This window comes from Anomaloglossus baeobatrachus, chromosome 3 (assembly GCF_048569485.1).
Source record: "Anomaloglossus baeobatrachus isolate aAnoBae1 chromosome 3, aAnoBae1.hap1, whole genome shotgun sequence".
Classification (NCBI taxonomy): Eukaryota; Metazoa; Chordata; class Amphibia; order Anura; family Aromobatidae; genus Anomaloglossus; species Anomaloglossus baeobatrachus.
The window spans coordinates 135,685,732-135,709,653 of record NC_134355.1 but is presented as its reverse complement, the minus strand read 5'-3'; the positions used below and the strand labels follow the sequence as shown (position 1 = coordinate 135,709,653).

The window sequence follows — 23,922 nt, the reverse complement described above, 5'->3', positions numbered from 1 at the left end:
TTACTAATGGCAGCCTCGCCGGCCAATCAGAATACACCCACTTTAGCTGCTGGCCTCTGATTGGCCGGCGGCAGCTGCAATTAGTAAAGCTGTGTAGTGACATGCTGCTCTGTGTGGTGCGCAGAGTATACTCGCCAGAAAGAAAGTGCTGACGGCGGCGGCCCCATTATTATTATTATTTTATTATTATTTATTTATTTATAGAGCACCATTGATTCCATGGTGCTGTACATGAGAAGGGGGTTACATACAAAATACATATACAAGTTACAGTAGACAGACTAGTACAGAGGGAAGAGGGCCCTGCCCTTGCGGGCTTACATTCTATAGGATTATGGGGTGGAGACAGTAGGTGGGGTGTAGATGGGGCGGCAGCTCCGCACGGTGGTGGGGCGGCAGCTACGCACGGTGGTGGGGTCATTCAAGGTTATAGGCATTTCTGAACAGATGAGTCTTTAGGTTCCGTTTGAAGTTTGCAAGTGTAGTAGATAATCTGACGTGTTGAGGCAGTGAGTTCCAGAAGACTGGGGATGTTCGGGAGAAGTCTTGGAGGCGGTTGCATGAGGAGCGAATGAGAGAGGAGGATAGAAGGAGATCTTGGGAGGACCGGAGATTACGTTTTGGAGTGTAGCGAGAGATTAGTTCAGAGATATATGGAGGAGACAATTTGTGGATGGCTTTGTAAGTCAGTATTAGTAGTTTGAATTGGATACGGTGGAAGATTGGGAGCCAGTGAAGGGACATGCAGAGAGGAGAAGCGGGGTGGTAGTGAGGCGAGAGGTGGATCAGTCGGGCAGCAGCATTAAGGATGGACTGGAGAGGGGCGAGCGTGTTAGCAGGGAGACCACATAGGAGGATGTTGCAGTAGTCGAGGCGGGAGATTATGAGAGCATGCACTAGCATTTTTGTAGATTGAGAATTGATGAAGGGACGGATTCTGGAAATATTTTTGAGTTGAAGACGACAGGAGGTGGTGAGGGATTGAATGTGTGGTATGAAGGACAAGGCAGAGTCAAAGGTCACTCCGAGGCACCGAACTTTGGGTGCTGGGGAAAGCGTGATGTTATTTATTGTAATAGATAGATCAGGTAGAGAGTGTAGGTGAGATGGAGGAAAGATGATCAGTTCAGTTTTGGCCCCATCTATGTACCGGGCCGCAATCGTCACATGGTCTAGGTGTCTGGGGGCCGCAAGAAGCAGCCTCAGGGGCCGCATGCGGCCCGCGTGTTTGAGGCCTCTGCTCTAGGGAATGGACTGTGAGGCACAATACTGGGTGGGGTGCAGGGCACTGAGCGCATCATAATTTGTGTGGGGTCATTATTCTATGTTTGGAGGAGGTAATGGAGTATTATACTATGTGAAGAGGAATATACTGTGAGAGGAATTATACTCTGTGTGAGGTAAAGAATATTGTGTGGCATGATACGATATGAGAGAGCTGTGCGGCATCATACTATGTGGGGTTACTGTTGGAGCATTGTACTGTGCGGCGTGAGCCTTTAATGACATCATACTGAGTGCAGGCGCTATGAAACCAGTACCTTACTGTGTGGATACACTAATGAGCTTCACAAGGAGCAATATTTTTGTTTGCAGATATAGAAGGTGAGATTATGGAAGTGACATCATAAAATAGAAATTACCCTAGTATGCGTCCCTCTTTCACAGTTGAGGTTTGGTAGTAAGTATAGAGGGGTAGTGTCTGCTTCCTATTATGTTAAAAAAATGTATTGAACACATTGAGGTCTCAAGTAAAAATATGGTCCTACCTCCTGTAAGGAAAACTAAACATTTCCTGAAAGGCAATTCAAATTCTTCGTGTAACTTATGCCGCGTCTCTGAAGTGTTAGCAGTTTGTATTCTGTGATGTACACCCTAATGTGCATGTAATGTCCACCATCATCAGTCAAAAGTGCAGAAGCATATTTACATTCACCGTCCTCCCCTAAGTTCATATGTACTAGAACTGTTGAAGCGGGGGAAAAAACACCACAAATAAAGCACATTAAACCATTTATTAAACATATACAGTTGTATTTCTTTACACTCTAGTTTTCAGAAAATTTATACTAGATTAATGGATCAAAATAGACATTTACTGTAATGAGTTTTCGTTACCTGGGCACAAATAATTAGGTACAGTCCTTCGAGACCCCTGGCTATTTACAGTATTAAAAATACAAACTTTTTTAGGCTAAATTCTTATTTTTTTCTCCTCTGTTTTGTTTTCTACAAGTTTCTGTAAAAGTGATGTTATAGAATAAGTTTTAATTTACAGTGCCTTGTAAAAGTATTCACCATATTGGTGTTTTTTGGGTTTTGCTACCTCACAACCTGTAAATTTCACTTTTTTTTTAGTTTTTGTATCAGTTCATGTAAATAGTATACAATAGTATACAACTGTGAACATGTGGTTTTCCTTTTATTGTAAAGCAAACAACAAATAACTGAAACCTTCAGTGTACATAACTATTCATCCTCTAAAATGAGTACTTTGTAGAGCTTTTTTTTTTTTTGCTGCAATTACAGCTGCAAGTCACTTTGGATAAGTTTCTATGAGCTTTCCACATCTTGCCACTGGGATTTTTGCCCATTCTTCAAGGCAAAACTGCTCCAGCTCCTTCACTTTAGTTTCCTCTTGTGAACAGCAATCTTCAAGTTTGACCTCAAATAATTAGATTAAGGTCTGGGCTTTGACTAGACCACTCCAATACATTTACACACATTCCCCTAATCCACTTGAGTGTTCCTTTAGCAGTAGCTTAGGGTCAATGTCTTCTTGGACGGTGAACCTCTGTCCCAGTCTCAAATCACTGACAGACTGAACCAGGGTTTGCTCCAGAATATCTCTGTATTTCGCACCATCCATCTTCCCCTTAACTCGGACCATTTTTCTTGTCCCTTTTGCCGAAAAACATCTCCACAGCATGATGCTCCCACTAGTATGTTTCACTGTAGGGATGGTGTTCTTCGAGTGATGAGCTGGTTTGGTTTGTCGTTAGCATTTACCTTGGTGTCCAAAAAGTTCAATTTTGGTCTCCTCTTACCACAGTATCTTCCTCCATACATTTGGGGAGTCTCCCACGTCTTTTGGCAAACTCAAAACAAGCCTTCCAATTTTTTTTTCTAAGTAAAGGCTTTTTTTCTGGCTACGCTTCCATAAAGGTGGGCTCTATGGAGTGTACGGCTTATTGTGGTTATATAAACAGATACTACAGGCACTTCTTGGGAGCGCTGCAGTTCCTTCAAGGTTAACTTTGGTCTTTGTGCTGCCTCTCTGATCAATGCCCTTCTTGCCCAGGCTGAGAGTTTTGGTGGGCGGCCTTCACTTGGCAGGTTTATTGTGGTTCTGTGTGTGGAGAGATGAGGATCAGTGGGTCCTTTCATCCGCTGACCTGGCTGTCTCCAGAAAGACCACACCAGGGCTCATCCCACTTAACACCTGTACTTCTTCCCTTTGGGCAGAACATTACACAGACAATACAGGGTGAGGGAACCACACATTAGTAAGACTTTATTGGTTCAACAGAAAAAAATATTGTACATTTCCTGCACGAACACAAGGTGGTACAAGTGACAAGAGTCTCACACTTCCAATGGCTCACCAGGGATAAGCATCTTTATGACATTGGGGATTCAAGGGCGACATATCCTAGCCAGTATTATACCGCTTTTGGCGGGCACCCACAGAGGAGATAGCAGAAAACTTAGAAAGCTGACCTAGCACAGCAAGCTATGTAGCTAGGTGACCAAATTGTCCCAACCTAGGTTCTCCATGTGAATTAGTGGGCTCATTGTTGAGCAGTGAAGCAGTTTTTTAATCGTCCAGCTGGAACCATGGATCATAGGCTGAAGTTCTGTAGAATGAATGTGGTGACAGGAGCAAGGCTGTTTTTATACCTCCTCAGTTCTCATGTCAGGACATTGTGTTTCACAGAATTGGTGGGCAATGGCTGTTCTCTCATTGTTTGCTACTTCAATTAAAACTGCATAACTTTCCTCTGATTGATGTAGTCAAAGGGGCTGAGGCAATCCACACATCAGAAAATAGGGCTCCGGTCAGTCTGACATGAAACAATGGCTTTATTTACCAAAGGAACAATATGTCTAGCCTAAGAACAGTTCACCCCCCACACCAGTGGTCAGATGCAGAGTCGTAACACCATTTTCTTTCCATTTGATGATAATGGATTTGAAGGTGATCCAGGGGATCATCAGAGACTGGAATATGTATTTAGAACCCAGCCCTGACTTGCACTTCTCAACAACTTTGTCTCTGACTTGTTTGGAGATCTTCTTGGTCTTCATGGTGTTTGGTTAGTGGTGCATCTTACTTAATGGTGTTGCAGCTTCTGTGGCTTTTCAGAAAAGGTGTGTGTATACTGACAGACCACGAGACACTTAGATTGCACACGACTTCTTTTCACTAAGCATGTGACTTATGAAGGTAATTGCTTGCACTGGAAATTTTTAGGAGCTTCACAGCGAAAGGGATGAATACATATGCACATGGTAATTTTTATTTTATCCCATAAATTAAATATTTCCCTATATTTTTCTCACTTGACTTCCCCAACTTAGACTATCTAGTGCTGATATATCACACACAAATCGAATTACAAAAATATTTTAACACAGGTTGCAATGTAACCAAATAGGTAAAAAGCCAAGGGGGTAAATACTTTCGCAATACACTGTAGATCCCTTCTTTTAATTGTCATAGGCTGTTATTGGAAAAGCTCTCATTTGATTTGATTTTACCTTTATGCCTTTGTTTTACATTATTATATATATATATATATATATATTTATATTATTGAAAACACAAGTCTATAACACTGTTCTGAGAATAATTCTAAAACCAAAAAAAGACTGAAACCTGACAAATCCCTTTAAAGTCAATAGGATCCTTTGCACCTCTTACATTTTTGACATATAAAAAAATGGTTTATTATAGACTCAACAGAAATGGAAACATTGCTACAGATGAACAGTCTAAAGCCCACTTTATACGCTGCAATGTATCTTACAATGTGTCGGCGGGGTCATGTCGTAAGTGACGCACATCCGGCATTGTAAGTTACATTGCAGTGTGTGACAGGTACGTGCGATTGCGATTGAACGTTAAAACGTTCATCGCACACACATCATTCATTTCTCTAGAATTGAACGTCAGATTGTTCAACGTTCCCGGGGTAGCACACATCGCAGTGTGTGACACCCCGGGAACGATGAACAGATCTTACCTGCGTCCTGCGACTCCTGGCCAGCAATGCGGAAGGAAGGAGGTGGGTGGGATGTTTACGTCCCACTCAGCTCCGCCCCTCCGCTTCTATTGGCCGGCTGCCGCGTGACATCGATGTGACGCCGAACGTCCCTCCCACTCCAGGAAGTGGACATTCACCGCCCACATCGAGGTCGTGTGACGGGGGTTAATCGTTTGTGCTGCACGTTCAACAAATTGAACGTGCTGCACATACGATGGGGGCGTTGCAAATCGCATACGATATCGTATGCGAAATTGCAACGTGTAAAGCAGGCTTTACATAGAAGAATTGCTAATACCAAGTCTATGAACATGCAATGATGCATGCAATAGAAGAGTAATTAGACATTTGACACAATGTTCCATATTTTGTTTTCCTTTTAATTGCAAGCAGATCCATGTGGACTATAAAATTTAAGCTTTCTGTTGAATCTGTGCTGTGCTAGATGTGTGTGTGCTCAAATAGGAGTTTTTTTGCTCCTGTCTTGCACATTTCACTGGGGTTTACGGGACATCACTGGGACACAGTGATGCTGATTGGAGAAGATAGCTAGGCTAATGAAGCACGGAGGCAGCGTTATCTTCTGGACAACATTCGCCCCCTAACCCAAAAGAGCTCATTAACATAAAGACATAAAAGATGATTTTTCATCAAAAAGCCATCTGATTTGAGACATACAGGTATGACTATTTTCAGCAATCTATTACCTGTATGCCTGCATTAATAGGTCAAATTGCTCAAAGTGGTGACAAATTCCCTTTAAGAGGATGAAGAATTATAACAAAATATAATAAAAATGTAATTACTCTTTAATAACTACATCTGAGCATTTCTTGTAAGTCTATTCTAAACATAACAAGTCATTCTACAGATGGACGATAGTTTGCTCCTATGAATAGTGGATAACGGTTTTTTTTGGGAATAACCTTGTAGGTTGACAATGCAGTAATGCTACACTACTGTATTTGCTACTACTAAAGGTGTTAAAAAAAACATTATTTCTTTCCTATGCAATCCAAAAAATCTAATGATGCAAAAATGACAAACTTTCGTAAAATTGATTAAAACACAAAAGATAGTGGCAGGTTCTTGTAGTTTAATCCCTCATAGTGTCATAGATTAATGATTTCTATTACAGATTAATGGATTGATCCGTAGAAGATCGAGTTGGGGTCAAATTCCTAAAATCCACGCAAATTCAAACACTGTGCTTCAAGTCACGATTCGCAAAAACAAAAAAATCCAGCTGCTCGCTGCCAGCCAACTGGTCTTCTTTTAGCTGTCATCACCGCATATCAGGCCCCTTCACTAAAGGCCAGGACTTCTAGGCGCAATCAGACCTTGTGAGTTACTGCGTCATGACATCATGACATGCACTGCCACATTACAAAATGCACTGACCGGGCCAGAAACCCTCGTCTGTATTTTAGAGGACGGAAATTTAGAGCGCAATGGCAGAATTAAGAAGACCGAATGGTTTGCAGCAAGCAGCTCAACAGCCAGAGAGGTGAGTGGTGAGGTATTAGTTGTTTGTTAGTTTTTTTACATCTTACATTTATTATGCTCTAATATCTGGAGAGACCCCAGAGTATAATCAGGAGAATACAATTTGCGGCAAATTTATTTGCCACTAATCAACTTTTTGGGAAAAATGTGGCAAAACCAACATATTCGAATTCCAATCAATCTGCTCATCACTAAGTTCTATGTTTTTTTTGTTTCCAAACATCTGTCCCCAAATGAGATAAATTCCTTACAAGTACATTTTAAAGTTGATCTATCAACTTAAAGGGAACTTGACACCAGATACATGCTGCCTTAATCTTCGAGCAGCATGACTCAGACACTGGCTGCATGATTTCAATTACATACTGTAAGTATAACTCTGAAATGCCATGGCATTTCATAGTTCACTTTAGAGGCTACTGGGGACCTAGCCACATGCAAAACTAGTTAGACAGGTGGGTTGCTGGTGACTTTTGGCAGTCCACTCCCCTGAAATGACAGACCCATGTTAGTCTCTGGCAGCACAAGGGGAGAAAGCGCCACGGCGTCTTTCCAAATATTCTCCCATGTGGCGCTGTCTCTGTGGACTTTCAAACTATATTTTTCTTTGAATGCCATATTTCAGAGTTTAGCATATATGGCTGAAATCATGCTACCAGTGTCTGATACATGTGTTAGGGTGAACACTTAACCAGAGTTCACTTGTTGCCTACTGCCTGGCCTAACTGGTGTGGATCAAGTGTATGCGTACGCAAATCACGTCATACACAGTCGAATGTGAAATCTCTTCTTAATCACAGTAAAAATAGCAGCCAAGAGACCAGGAAAGACCATGCGGCCTCTGATATAGGCTAGGGCTGTACACAAGTTTGGATATGCCCATTTAGTGGGACTGTTCATGGGCTAGCCAATGGGGAGATCCGTGTTGATGCTGATGGGCGGGTCTGACGTCAGTGAATGAATCCATGGTGTCATCTGATCTGTGGGTTGGTCCTCTAGCTTGGCCAATGGGTCTTTATCTAATATGGTGGTCTTCTTACATCTGGACATTCCTTGCATTCCAGGCAAGGTGTGGAGAACAGGAGAATGTAGTCATCTTCAAATCTGTGTTATGTGTATGATCTGAAACCTGAATTATGTAAGGCAAATCTACGTATTTCCCACAATCTCTTGTGTTAATAAAGTATTTAATGGAAAGGCTCTCCTCAACATGTGCAGCATGTAGATCGGGCAGCGTGCATCAGCTGTCACTTTCCTTTTAACATGCTGCTTATGTATGGATAGAATTTTACGACTACAGGTCTGCACTCCTAATAAAATGGCAAAAATATTATCTTTAACCAAGTGGAGTACTGAAAAAACAATGTGGACTCAAATTTATGAATCCTATGAATTCACATGGGGAGTTCTCCATCGAGTTATTGACAGACTGGTTGCTGTGTATGCAGATAAATAAATCTGATTGTCAATTAGCGCCTTAAACTTAACGTTGCTTCCCCACTATTCTATTAGCCAAAACTTGGCCAACTGTAGTGTTTTATGGACTATAGACCAGTAGCTGAAATATACCATATTTTCAGATTAGAAGATGCACTTTTCCTTCCAAACATTTGGAAGGAAAGTGAGGGATGCATCTTATAAAATGAATATAGCTTACCGGGGTGGTGAAGAGGGGTTGCAAGAGGCCGGGAGAATGGTGCAGCAGCTGCAGTGGCTGTGCGGGATCTGCGGAGGATGTCTCGGGTCTGCAGTGGCTGGGGCGGCAGTGCGGGGTCTGCGGCGGCTGGTGTGGCAGTGCGGGGTCTCCAGCGGCTGGTGCTGGGGCGACTGTGTGGGGTCTCTGGTGGCTGGACTGGCGCTGCGGGCAGCGAGGACTTCAAATAATGCCGCCCGGAGAACTTGAGCCGAGAGCTTTATCTGTGCACGCGCCGGCTCTGGCGTATTGATCTCTCAGCAGCAGACTTCAGGAAAATGGCACCCAGAGGTGGCACTTGTGCAGATGAGATCTTGGCTTGCCATTGAGCCGAGAGTCCAATCTGCGCAAACTCCAGGCACCATTTCTTTGAAGCCCTCACCACCCGCAGCCCGAGCCCCAGCACGGCTGCACCAGCACTAGCATGGCTTCCCCAGCACAGCACGGATTCTCTAGCACCAGCACGGATTCTCTAGCACCAGCACGGATTCTCTAGCACCAGCACGGATTCTCCAGCACCACACAAATTCTCCAGCACCAGCACGGATTCTCCAGCACAGCTGCCCCAGCCGCCGCAGCCCGAGCCCCAGCACAAGCTTCTTAACAAACATGCTTAGAGGGTTTGAGAATCAAATGTTTTCATCTTTTCAAAAGATCGGGATAGGTCTTCAGCCGATGGCCGTTTTTTAGGATCAAAAGACAACATTTTGATGATCTCGTGTTTCTGCAAAAAAAGAAAAAAAAAGAATGAGGATAGAAAACACCCACGAAAGACATAGACGTTAAACCCATTGTAGGGTGAATTAAGTGGAAGAAGGAACCTGCAGCATGTAGAATACCATGTGAATGAACAGAACACCCATTATACCATATTTTATTGTAGATTTCTATTCCAGAATTCGCACAGAAAATATGCCACAAGGGAAGTTAGACTGTTGACTACTTACCTCTATGGGGTGCTGCTCTTCAAACTGGCTAGGAAATATACATTTCCTAATATCGTCCCAATGCTTGAGGGAAAAAAAAGAAAACAATGTTAGAATAACATATGCAAATTAATATAAATATGAAACCAATAGAATGGCATTATTTGAGGCTGCGTTCACATGTTGTGGCCATTATTAATTGGAAACGTGGCAAAAATGTTGAAAATTTCACAATTTTCAAACTTTTCATTTTTTTGCCCTGAAACTAGAGAGAGATGTCACACAAAACAGTTAACCTTTTCACGACACGTGACGTACTGGGTACGTCATGGATCATGTCAGGTTAATGCCTGCCTGCTGACGCCGGAAGCAATAACTGCACATATAAGCTAATTTGAACAACTGACATGTGCGGCTATCAAGCACGAGTAGATTTGCTGCCCACTCGTGCCTGTTAACTCCTTACAGTGCGCTGTGAAAATGTTACAGTGCAATGTAATAGCGGGCCGTGGTAAACATTCACTTACCCGATCCCATCGGAATTCACGTAATGTGATCACGTGGACCTAATGGTTGCCATGGTAGCACAGGGTCATGTGATGACTCCTGTAGCTATCATGAGGCACTTCCTCTTACACCCGTCAGAGCGCCGTTTGTAATAGGAAAGCTCCTTTTCTGCAGATCTCAGCTGTGTAGCTGTGATCTGGAGAAATGGAAAAGCGATCAGATCTAAAAGTTCAAATGACCCTCCCATTCGCCCCATTGAAAATTAAAGGGTTAAAAAATAAAAAAATATACACATATTTGGTATCGCCAAATTCAGAAATGCCAGATCTATCAAAATATAAAATCAAATAATCCAATTGGTAAACGGCGTAGCAGCAAATTATTCCAAACACCAAAATTACGTTTTTTGGTTGCTGCAAGTTTTGCGCAAAATGCGATAACAGGCGCTTATGCGCAAAAATGATACTGTTAAAAAAGTCAGTTCAAGAAGCAAAAAATAAGCCGTCACTGAGCCACATATCCCGAAAAATGAGAACGCTACGGATCAGTGAAAATGGCGCAAAAAATGCATCATTTTTATGGACAAACTTCTAATTTTTTTTAACCCCTTAGATAAAAGTAAACCCCTATACATGTTTAGTATCTACAAACTCGTACAAATCTGAGGCATCACACCCACACGTCAGTTGTACCATATAGGGAACACTGTAAATAAACTATCCCAAAAACAATCATGCAATTGCACTTTTTTTGCAATCTTTTTGCACTTGGAATTTTTTTGCCGTTTTGAAGTACACTATATGGTAAAACGTATAGATTTATTTAAAAGCAGAACTCGTCCCGCAAAACATAAACCCTTATATGGCAAGATTGCCAGAAAAATAAAAAAGTTACGGCTCTCGGAAGAAGGGGAGCGAAAAAAGAAAAAACGGAAAAATAATAAATACCATTTCCCACATGTCTACTTTATATCAGTACCATGTTTGAAAAACACTTTTTTTATTGTGTTAAGAAGTTACAAGGGTTTAAAGTTCATCAGCAATTTCTCATTTTTCCAACAAAATTTACAAAACCTTTTTTTAGGGATCACATCACAATTGAAGTGACTTTGAGACACCTAGGTGACAGAAAATACCCAAAATTGACAGCATTCTAAAAACTGCACCCCTGAAACTGCACAAAACCACATCCAAGAAGTTTAACCCTTTAGGTGCTTCACAGGAATTAATGCAAAGTGGATTAAAAAAAAATTACATTTTACCTAAAAATCTTTCTTCAGTCCAAATTTATTCACTTTTACAAGGGATAGCATGAGAAAATGGACTCTAAAATTTGTTACCCACATGTACTCAGAAACCTCTGTTTGGACAAACGGCCGAAAGGAGCAATATTTGAATTTTGGAACACAATGCGAGCACCATGTTACATTTGCAGAACTCCTAAGGTCCTAAACAGCAAAAACCCCGGATAAGTGACTCCATTTTGGAAACTAGACCTCTCAAGGATTTTATCTAGGGGTATAGTGAGCATTTTCAACCCACCTCTACTTCACAGAATTTGATAATATTAGGTCATCATTTTGAAAATTTTCATTTTTTTCAAAAATGTTAAGCACCAAATTTCTCACTTTTACAAGAGGTAACAGCAAAAAAGTAGACCCTACAGTTTGTTAACCACTTTTGTATGAGCGTGGCAATACCTCAGATGTGGTAAAAAAAGTTCTGTTTACACAAACAGGAGGGATCAAAATGGAAGGAGCGAGATTTGAATTTTGGTTAAGCAAATTTGGCTCTATTTTGAATAGGTAGTCATGTTTGCAGAGCCTGTGTGGTTCAAAAGCAACAGAAGTCCCTTATACAGTAAATGTGGTTTGTTTTTTTAGTAAATTATATCCTCTTATACCATATGTTTTAGGGAGGTGGTGAGTAGTTTGATACCACCATTTTTTACTGCAACACATGTTTGAAAAATTACAATTCGCATTTTTTTTTTCTACTCACTTTTCTGAATCTTTTTTTCTACGTTCTGAGGAACACACCTCAAATTTTATTGCACTAGTTTTTTAGTGTTCAGAAAAACATCAAATATGGGCACAATGTGAGCACTAGCCTCACGGCTGTTGCCTATAATAGATGGTGCATCGTTTGGTCTTCAAGGTAAAATTGATAGGATTCCAGGACCCATTCAAAGCTTCCAGAGACATTGAGCTACCAAACAAAATCCTTCCAGGAATGATTACCCACAAAAGGGCAGTATGCCCCTAAAAACACATTTGCAGATTATACAACTTGATCTTTCTAACAAAACTGTTGTCCTGCAATTGAGTATATTGTAGCTGGAAGAATAAACTGTAGTGGAGTGAAGGGCAAAATGTTCAAAATATGGGGGAAAATGCAGCCAACTATGTGCCAAACCTGAGTATGTTCCAAAGATGAAAGAACACCAGCAGGGCTAGAAGAACAAGTTTATCTTTCAAAAAGACTGGTCATACAATGTTTGCTTAACGCCATCAGCCCCTATGAGGGGTAAATGTGCCAAGCAACGTGGTACACCATAACAAGCTCCTGCCCGCCAAGGTAGGAATGGCTGACAGTATTGTCGTGTACAGGAGGTTCGGCAAGAATCATGCAGTAAAGCCCATAGTGTATATACCGTATTTTTCGCTTTATAAGACGCACTTTTGTTCCCCCAAATGTTGGGGGAAAGTAGGGGGTGCGTCTTATAAGCCGAATATACGGAGGGGTGTATATATATATATATATATGTACACTGCAGCGTCCAGGGAAGGTGGGGGCAGCAGCTCTGGAGCGCAGGTGAACGCTGCGGGCTGCAGCCTTTGTTCTCCTGCTCCCGCTCATATAATATGCACAGCCGCTGTCCATCTCCGGTGGTGCTGAAATCGCATGCAGTGATGGGCTGGGGGAGCGGTGCATATTATATGTCTCTGCGCCCCCCTGTGATGGCACATGCCCCCCTATGTTAGATTTGGCCCCCAGGCTGCTGCTCATTCTAAAATAAAAAAGCTTTACTTACCCCCTGCAGCGTTTCTCCCCATGTCCCTGCTTCCACTGTGATCAGGCAGGCAGAGATCTCAGTCTGCTGTGCCGATCACATGACCGCACTGAGAACCAGGAAGTGGAAGAACAGAAGCACGGAGGGAGACAGGAGGGAGCTCAGCGCTAGAGGAGGTAAGGAAAGAGGGTTTTATTTTACTATGGGCAGCAGCCTGGGGGCGATATCTAACACAGGGGGACTTGTGCGATCTATAGGGGCCATGGGCAGCACTATGGGGGGCGATATCTAACACAGGGGGACTTGTGCGATCTATAGGGGCCATGGGCAGCACTATGGGGGAGATATCTAACACAGGGGGACTTGTGCGATCTATAGGGGCCATGGGCAGCAGCATGGGGGCGATATCTAACACAGGGGGACTTGTGCGATCTATATAGGGGCCATGGACAGCACTATGGGGGCGATATCTAACACAGGGGACTTGTGCGATCTATATAGGGGCCATGGGCAGCACTATGGGGGCGATATCTAACACAGGGGGACTTGTACGATCTATATAGGGGCCATGGGCAGCACTATAGGGGCGATATCTAACACAGGTGGACTTGTGTGATCTATATAGGGGCCATGGGCAGCACTATGGGGGCGATATCTAACACAAGGGGACTTGTGTGATCTATAGGGGCCATGGGCAGCACTATGGGGGCGATATCTAACACAGGGGGACTGGTGCGATCTATATAGGGGCCATGGGCAGCACTATGGGGGCGATATCTAACACAGGGGGACTTGTGCGATCTATATAGGGGCCATGGGCAGCACCATGGGGGCGATATCTAACAGAGGGGGACTTGTGCGATCTATAGGGGCCATGGGCAGCAGCATGGGGGCGTTATCTAACACAGGGGAACGTGTGCAATCCATAGGGGACCATAGGCAGCACATGGGAATGTATGCAATACATAGGGGGCCATAGGCAGCACAGGGGAACGTATGCAATCCATAGGGGACCATAGGCAGCACAGGGGAGTGTATGCAATCCATAGGGGGCCATAGGCAGCACAGGGGAACGTGTGCAATCCATAGGGGACCATAGGCAGCACAGGGGAATGTATGCAATCCATAGGGGGCCATAGGCAGCACAGGGGAATGTATGCCATCCATAGGGGGCCATAGGCAGCACAGGGGAACGTGTGCCATCACAAGGGGGCTATATTCAATATAAGGGGGCCATATCCAGATTAAGGGGGCTAATTTTAGGATGGGGGGCTATGAGGGACATATACCCTATATGATTTGTTAGAGGGACACTGGCATTATAAGATGGACCCCATTTAACATTAAAAAAAAAAAATTCTCTTTTCCTTCACCAAATTTGGGGGTGCGTCTTATAATCAGGTGCGTCTTATAAATCGAAAAATACGGTATACGGAATAGCTTTATTGTTAGAGATCCTCCAATAAATGATTTTGCCACTATCACCGATATAAATATAAAATTAACATAAATGCAAAGAAAAGTTTTGTGTAGCAAGACATAGTCATTAATATAGTTGAACTAAAATAATTGGTAAAAAAAAATGTTTGTGGGTGATCAAGTTCTGGAATTATTTGTCAGATGACCAGACTTTTATAGAACATTTATGGGCTCAACATTCAGGAGTAAATAGAAATGGGCATGTGGATGACAATTTGTCTGAATAATAGTTTGGTATGTGATGATCATGGCCTGGAATTAATTGTGAAATGGCGTAAAATTTGTTTTAGAGATGAAAATATTCGCTTTATTACTTGTCCCATAAAAATTACTCTCTTATGGGGCAGACTAAACAGAAAATATACAAATAAATTATTTGAAAAAAAAAACCCCTATCACACAATTTGGTGTAATTTAAACCAATATAAAAATCCAACTGAGCGGATATTTTCCTCAATTGGATTTCTATATTGTGTGGTCAGCCATCCCTAATCCTGCCTGGATCCGGTGGAGGACTCTAATAGGACTTATACAGGCATACCTTGGCATAGTGAGATTTTCACTTTTTTCAATTTAAACAAATATAATAATTGTGAAATGTTTGGTAGGTTTCAATACAGGAGGATATTCAAAGGCCTGGTTGGGATGGGCACATGGGGCAATAATAACTCTGTGGAGGGTTGTTTTTCAGCATACGGCAATCACATTTTTGAAGGAAGGGTGAATATACCAAGATATTTTTGATAAAAATCTCCTGCCATGTACCAGGATGATGAAGATGAAACAAGGGTGGACATTTCAGCAACACAATGATCCCAAACACACAGTGAAGAAAACTCTCAACTGGTTTTAGAGAAAGAAACTAAAGCTACTAGAATAATCCAGCCAATCACCTCACCGTAATACAATATATGTATGGAAGGAACTAAAGCTCAGAGTTCATAGAAGGAACCCACAGAGCCTTCAAAGTTTGAAGAGTGTTTGTGTGGAAAAATGCACCAAAATTACACCTGAGCAATTCATGTGACTAATTTCTTCATTCAGGAGGCATCTTGAAGGTTCATCACCAACAAAGGCTTTTGTATGAAGTATTAATTAAATTTTAGTAAGCGTGTTCAATACATTTTCCCCATGTCATTTCTTATTGTTACACATAACTTAATTTATGGACATCTATGGTTTGATTTCTTTGCCTGATTGGATTGGATGGGTTATTACCAACATCTGGTGAGAAATTCATGTCAATAGCACCAATAGCATTAGCACAATACTTATTTCAGCCACTGTGTATAAAATACCGTATTTTTCGCTTTATAAGACGCACTTTTGTTCCCCCAAATTTTGGGGGAAAGTAGGGGGTGCGTCTTAGAAACCGAATAACCGAATATACGGGGGGGGGGGTGTACATATATATATACACACTTCAGGGTCCGCTCTGGAGCGGTGCTGGGGGCAGGTGACAGCTGTGAGCGGCAGCGTTTGATCTCCTGCTCCCGCTCATATAATATGCACAGCTGCTGTCCATCAGCAGCGTGGTGCTGAAGCTGCATCACGCTGAGGGGCTGGGGCCGCGGGGCATATTATATCTGCCTGCGCCCTCCTTTGATCGCACATGATCCCCCCCCTGTGTTAGATATGGCCCCCGTGCTGCTGCCTATAGTAAAATAAAAAAAACTTTACTCACCTCCTCCAGCGCTGATCTCCGGTCTCCTGCTGCTGTTGTCTGTGATAAAGCACGCAGAGATGATATCACTCTGCCATGCCGATCACATGACCGGCAGCAAGAACCAGGAAGTAAGGAAGCCGGAGCTCAACTGCGAGGTGGGAGACACGAGGAGGACAGCGCTGAGAAGGTAAGGAAAGAGTGTTTTATTTTATTATGGGCAGCAGCATGGGGGCGATATCTAACACAGGGGAGATGTGCCATCTATAGGGGCCATGGGCAGCACACATGGGGGGCATATCTAACACAGGGGGGATGTGCCATCTATAGTGGCCATGGGCAGCACACATGGGGCCATATCAAACACAGGGGAGGTGTACCATCTATAGGGGCCATGGGCAGCACACATGGGGGCATATCTAACACAGGGGAGATGTGCCATCTATAGTGGCCATGGCCAGCACACATGGGGGGCATATCTAACACAGGGGGGATGTGCCATCTATAGTGGCCATGGGCAGCACACATGGGGGGCATATCTAACACAGGGGGGATGTGCCATCTATAGTGGCCATGGGCAGCACACATGGGGGCCATATCAAACACAGGGGAGGTGTACCATCTATAGGGGCCATGAGCAGCACACATGGGGACATATCTAACACAGGGGAGATGTGCCATCTATAGTGGCCATGGGCAGCACACATGTGGGGCATATCTAACACAGGGGAGATGTGCCATCAATAGTGGGCAGCAGCATGGGGGCGTTATCTAACACAGGGGAACGTGTGCAATCCATAGGGGACCATAGGCAGCACATGGGAATGTATGCAATCCATAGGGGGCCATAGGCAGCACAGGGGAATGTATGCAATCCATAGGGGACCATAGGCAGCACAGGGGAGTGTATGCAATCCATAGGGGGCCATAGGCAGCACAGGGGAACGTGTGCAATCCATAGGGGACCATAGGCAGCACAGGGGAATGTATGCAATCCATAGGGGGCCATAGGCAGCACAGGGGAATGTATGCCATCCATAGGGGGCCATAGGCAGCCCAGGGGAACGTGTGCCATCACAAGGGGGCAATATTCAATATAAGGGGGCCATATCTAGATTAAGGGGGGCTAATTTTAGGATGGGGGGCTATGAGGGACATATACCCAATATGATTTGTTAGACGGACACTGGCATTATAAGATGGACCACATTTAACATTAAAAAAAAAATTCTCTTTTCCTTCACCAAATTTGGGGGGAGGGGTGTGTGTTATAATCAGGTGCGTCTTATAAAGCGAAAAATACGGTAAGTGAGTAATTGCAAGTTGTTAATCTATATATCTTGAATATCATGGCTCATATATACTTCTCTTTGAAGAGCAAAAAGAAAATTAACACTTACTTTTCCTCTCTCATGGTCAGAGTGATATATCCACAAAAGTTCAAATAATATTAAGCCTAATGGAAATATGTCAACTTCATTTTCATACTGCTTAGATTTCTGTTAAAAAATGTAAAAATTATAAATGTGGATTAACAAAGAGTCCATATGTACAAACATAGTCTTTATTTTACTTACATAATTTGTAAAGTTACATACAGTTTATGTTTGACGATTCTTTTTAGCCCCTAGAAGATCTTGTGCACAAACTCCCTCTGCCTCAACTTATGTTAAGGTAACTAATCAAGTTTCATCCACATGATTTCCAGTATATCAAGTGTTTTTGTATTTTTTCATCATCATCAGTTGACATGTTACTAAATGCAATATTTATCAATGTACTACCATATACCGAATGTATATGTTTAAAGGTAAACTATACCTATATATGAATTACTAAAGTAAGAAGTTTGCAGGATTTTTTGCATGCTCCTAAAATAAAGGCTTCTAGAAATCTTGCTGAGAACACAAGGTTAATCTACTATTAATTTATTCCATTTTCAGGTGATTAATGACAGAGGACTCAGAGGAGAGGCATAGCCTAGGTGCATGTGTGGCGCCCCTGAGGCTTCAGTCGCTACAGATGTACTGCACCTCAACCAGAGGTGTGATATCTCATCCTGGGTACGGAGGAGGTCATCCACCAGTATGCACACAAAACAAGCACAACACCTCAGTTAGCAGCTCTCTACCGGGTCAGGGTTAGGGCTTGGTTCAATTTTATGCTATGTACAGCCACCACACTGCTGGTGATGGTTCCTCCCTCCCCCTAATCCAACAGGGCCTGAAGGAGACAGGCGGGAGAGAAGTCAGTGCAGGAAGACGACCAGGGAAGAAACACTAGAAGGGTGTACCGTTCTTGACCTCCGAACTATCGGGGATCGGCTGGAGCCAATAAAAGTTGCAGTCACTGACATTGTGTTACCTTAAACCTGCTGCAGTGAGTAAAAACCTTGAGACTGCATCCCTGTGTCACCCCATTATTCGCCTGCGTCTCTGGCCTGAATCCCTGCCATCATCTAATACTACCCCTATCCACCCTGGGGCCCAGCTCTGCCTGTGGAGAGCTGCACCATCTAAGCTGCATCACCATCTGCCCCAGAGGTCCCCATCCCGCAGTGTCGGCACATTACTTGCCGCATACTACAGGTGGCGTCACCAATAACTGCCATCATCTCCTTCATATTTAAACGTCACCGCCGGGGTCACGGAACCGGGCCTCGCCACCCCAGCGTCCCAAAAAAAGAACCACGGCCCGGTAACGATTCACCCCAGGTCCCGGTGCCAGCGTGTCACAGGCTGCATCTAGCCTACAGTATTGAGAGCTTTTCCCGATGTATACCGTAACGTTTTCATAGGACCTCATTCAGCAGACAGAAGCTAAATGTTAGTTCTTTCAGTGCTCATCTGTCCTGTATAATGTTTAATTAACAGCATTGGGAAGCACAGTAGGCTGCACTTTCCAAAAATGGGGCCTCTACAAAGTAACATATACCATGTGGTTTGTGTTACTTTACAAAAAGTTTTTATGGTGGACAGATGCCTCGGCATTTATCCTGACACCGTGGGGCTCATACATTATGAGTATATGTGCCTGAATTAACACACATATAATATGTACCCAGCCTTAATGATTGCTGTGTTCTGGCAAATTAGCAGTGTTACAAAGAGAAAAAATACTTTTCTCTGTTTTAGTTGCATTATTATGCAAAATAGAATGAATAATTAGAAGAATTAATGGGTATCTGTCAGCAGGATTACACACCACAAACTATTTATACAAGCAAGTAGCGCTTTCAAAGATAAGTCCAGCAATACCTTTACATGGTCATTCTGTTCATTTGTTACTGAGAAATCAGCATTTAAATTGATATGCAAATTAGAATCTTTTGCTTGAAGTCACAGAATACAGAGGCTGTCAGTCAATCAGAAGGAGGCAAATAGAGCTGGAGTGACACAGGCTTCAGATCTACAATAGCACTACTGTCTCATTTGCATATCAATTCAAACGTTGATTTCTCAATGGCCTGGTCATGTAATGAATGGCCTGGTCATGTAATGAATGGACTGGCCATGTAAAGATATTGCTGGACTTGTGTTTGAAAGAGCTATATGTGCATATAAATAGTTTAGGGGTTGAAATCCTGCTGAGAGATTGCCTGTTAAAGAAATTACTGGAGTGTTACAGTACACAGCAACTGGTACTAACACTGATCAGAGAATATAAATGGTGGCCCTTAATTCCAGAGCATTGTATGTGCGTGTGTAAGATTAAGGTTTACAGTGCAATACAATTAATTGACAAGTACAAAAATTATAACTGAATTTTATTTAAATATTATTCAAATAATATTAGCTGGTTGGATCAGAGACGCATAAAATAGCAATCAGTTTTTATTCATCTACGCAATGTACAGCGAAACCTCTCCATAGTTACTACAGTAGTTACAGCATTTCAACAGCGTTGCATTCAACACTGGATTCAATGGCTTGTGCCCTGTACAACACACGACAGAACCACTTTGCTCAGTGATTGGCTGATACGCAGTTGATGAGATGTCACCACTGCAGCCTATCAATAAAGACGCGAGCAGTATTGAAGAGGAATCACCGGACCCAGGGAGGGTGAGTAAATGCTCATTATGATTTTTTTATACATCAAGCCAGTGGGCTCATATTTGAAACAGTATAACCCCTTTACTTTATCAACATTGCTCCCAAAGACAAAAGCAATATAACACTATTTAAAAGACGTTTTGGTTTTCAGTTTGTATTTTTTTTCTTCCTACTGCTATATAGAAGCCTGCAAGTATTTACCTGTTCTGGAGCCATATAAGTCGGAGTACCAGTTTTGCGAGTTCGCTCAATTGCCTTCGTCTCTTCCTCACCAGTCATTCGAGTCACCAGGCCAAAATCTCCTATTTTCACGATCATGTCTTTAGTAAAGAGTATATTTGCAGGCTGCAACATAAGCATAATTATAAGTTTAGGTTTGTAAAGGGATCCATATGGGGAGATAAGGTATGTACACCAGTGACTATGTAAGGGGAATACATGAAATAGCAGAAACTGCTGTGTGAATACTGACTTGAAAAATCCAATAGCTATATGCAAGAGTGAAAATGTGAAAAATGGAATCTGCATTACTGCCATGAACATATGAATCAAGAGAAATTTAGCTACTGAATTGATCAATGCAATAGAGCCCCAACACTACGCCAAAGTATTTCTCTACATTGGGGTCCCTAGCTTGTGTGTGTCCTCTCATGCAGTTAAAAAAAAAACTTACCGTGTATGGGAAGCTGAGACCCAGGCTATTTATGCGTATGATGTGGATTGGCAATAGGTGTGGTTGGGGAGGGTTCACAAACGAAAAACTACTAACAAATAGGAATAACGTTTGGAACACCATTCTAAGTCCGAACTGGGTGCAAAAACCTAAAAAAAACCACCATGGGGACATAAGGTATGCACACCCGTGACTATGTAAGGGGAATACATGAAATAGCAGAAACTGCTGTGTGAATACTGACTTGAAAAATCCAATAGCTATATGCAAGAGTGAAAATGTGAAAAATGGAATCTGCATTACTGCCATGAACATATGAATCAAGAGAAATTTAGCTACTGAATTGATCAATGCAATAGAGCCCCAACACTACGCCAAAGTATTTCTCTACGTTGGGGTCCCTAGCTTGTGTGTGTCCTCTCATGCAGTTAAAAAACATTTTCACTCTTGCATATAGCTATTGGATTTTTCAAGTCAGTATTCACACAGCAGTTTCTGCTATTTCATGTATTCCCCTTACATAGTCACTGGTGTGCATACCTTATCTCCCCATAGTGATGTTTTTGTTAGGTTTTTGCACCCAGTTCGGACTTAGAATGGTGTTCCAAACGTTATTCCTATTTGTTAGTATTTTTTCGTTTGTGAACCCTCCCCAACCACACCTATTGCCAATCCATATCATACGCATAAATAGCCTGGGTCTCAGCTTCCCATACACGGTAAGTTTTTTAACTGCATGAGAGGACACACACAAGCTAGGGACCCCAACGTAGAGAAATTCTTTGGCGTAGTGTTGGGGCTCTATTGCATTGATCAATTCAGTAGCTAAATTTCTCTTGATTCATATGTTCATGGCAGTAATGCAGATTCCATTTTTCACATTTTCACTCTTGCATATAGCTATTGGAATTTTCAAGTCAGTATTCACACAGCAGTTTCTGCTATTTCATGTATTCCCCTTACATAGTCACTGGTGTGCATACCTTATCTCCCCATAGTGATGTTTTTTTTAGATTTTTGCACCCAGTTCGGACTTAGAATGGTGTTCCAAACGTTATTCCTATTTGTAAAGGGATCCAAACTTCCCATTTTGGCACTAGTAATTACATATAACAATAATAACAACTTGCTTTAAATGATTTCCTTATGCAGGGCCCATGATTTCAAATGTTCTCTTTGGACAAAAATATTTGGAATGAGTGTGACAGGTTAAATAACTTCTGAAAACCATTGTAACATCGAATGTAAAGTATCAAGATTAAAGAAATAGCCATTATTTAGTTGTGACAAACCTACCCTGTCACCGCTCCATGCCAATCATTGTTATCTGGCACAGAAATTCAATGTCTCGCAGTAGTGCTAATGGTATTGGGAGTTGTCACTCCTCTGATGTTGCCAACCAGCATTACGGACAGGACTGTCAGCTCCTGGATCTGCTAAGTCAAGTGACTAGGACATAAGACCGCTTTACACGCAACGACATCGCTAACGAGATGTCGTTGGGGTCACGGAATTCGTGACGCACATCTGGCCTCGTTAGCGACGTTATTGCGTGTGAAACGCACGAACGACCATTAACCATCAAAATTACTTACCTAATCGTTGATGCGTCGTTCAATTCCCGATTATCATTGCTGCTGCAGGTACGATTATGTTTGTCGTTCCTGCGGCAGCACACATCGCTACGTGTGACACCGCAGGAACGAGGAACATCACCTTACCTGCGGCCGCCGCCAATGAGGAAGGAAGGAGGTGGGCGGGATGTTCGTCCCGCTCATCTCCGCCCCTCCGCTTCTATTGGGCGCCTGCTTAGTGACGCCGCAGTGACGCCGCACAAACCGCCCCCTTAGAAAGGAGGCAGTTCGCCGGCCACATCGAAGTCGCTAAGCAGGTAGGTAGTGTAACGGGTGTTAGCGATGTTGTGCGCCACGGGCAGCGATTTTCCCGTGACGCACAATCGACGGGGGCGGGTACGTTAGCTAGCGATATCGATAGTGATATCGCTGCGTGTAAAGTGCCCTTAAGTCTGTCTGTGGATGCCTATATAAGTTGACAGATCTCTGACACTTAAAGGGAATTTATAAAACTGGCATTTCAAGTGCATCCTAATTAGAGATGAGCAAACCTGAACTGTAAAGGACTTTACAAAAAATCAGTGTCCACGTTTGGAAATTGGGTGCTTTATGTATGCTAACCACTCGAAGCATTGGTGTTCTTAGGTACACTCGGAGCTCGGCTCAGTGGGAGCTGCTTGCAGTCTCTTAATATCTCACAATTGGGGTAAAAACAACGTTTTTGGATGTAGAGTGTACAAAACCCCTTCCCTCCCCCAGAAATGTTCTGTTTATGGCTGGCGTTATGTGGGCAGACAGCCAAACTGCCCAATTAGTGACTTCCAATCAGGTTCAGGTCAAGAACGGGTCCAGAACAGAACCTTATCTAAAGTCTGGCTGAACCCGGCAAACCCAAACTTCAACGCGTTTGCTCATCTGTAGTTTTTGGCTGTGCATGCACCAGCACATGAAATTTATGTCAGCAATCAGTTGTTGCAGATGTCAGCTACAATGTAGGTAGACTATATCCCCTTTTGTGTAAGCCATGTAAAGACATTCAACAATGTCTACTAGCTGTTCTGAACCCATGCTTTCTTTGGTCAATACTTCTACTTCTAAGCTAACTTACCAAATATACATTAGAGGGGTTTCAGGCTGATACGTTCCAGAAACAGCATCACAGGTTCAGCCCAGCTCAGCCCAGCTTCAGTGAAATCAATGGGGCTGAGCTGTAAAATCAAACAGTTGGTGCACTGTTTTTGATAGGAAGCAGTCATATTTTTCTAACCATGCAAAATCTCTGAAAAGGGTTTGTCTCATCTTAATCTTCAGGAGTAGATCAGTTCCCTGATTCACAGCTTTATGCTTGCCCAGGGGCGATGTGTTCCTTGAATGATTGATAGTTCCTGCCATGGCTTTATTGCTCTATCAGCCTAAACTATGAACTCTCCAATCCAACATGACCTCTACAGCATCGGATGAGCTCAGGGACACCTGAAGAGATAGGCCACTTCTGATTGACTGCAGTGGTCACCAGTAATCTAGGCAACCATCAGTCAATTAGAAATGCAAATATACCGCTGTTCTT

General features: G+C 42.8%; 1 protein-coding gene across 1 annotated transcript in view; it reads right to left on the bottom strand.

Moving 5' to 3' along the window:
* Positions 1-232: 232 nt before the first annotated feature.
* The window catches only part of LOC142296190 (interferon-induced, double-stranded RNA-activated protein kinase-like), a 166,739-nt gene continuing 143,049 nt past the window's right edge, over positions 233-23,922 (bottom strand). Inside the window, exons 18-21 of the mRNA XM_075339493.1 lie at positions 20,310-20,453; positions 17,454-17,552; positions 9,414-9,476; positions 233-9,190 (exon numbers count right to left, since the gene is read on the bottom strand). Of these exons, the coding sequence (XP_075195608.1) occupies positions 9,080-9,190; positions 9,414-9,476; positions 17,454-17,552; positions 20,310-20,453 (417 nt within the window). The 3' untranslated portion in view covers positions 233-9,079. The remainder of the gene's footprint in view (positions 9,191-9,413; positions 9,477-17,453; positions 17,553-20,309; positions 20,454-23,922) is intronic.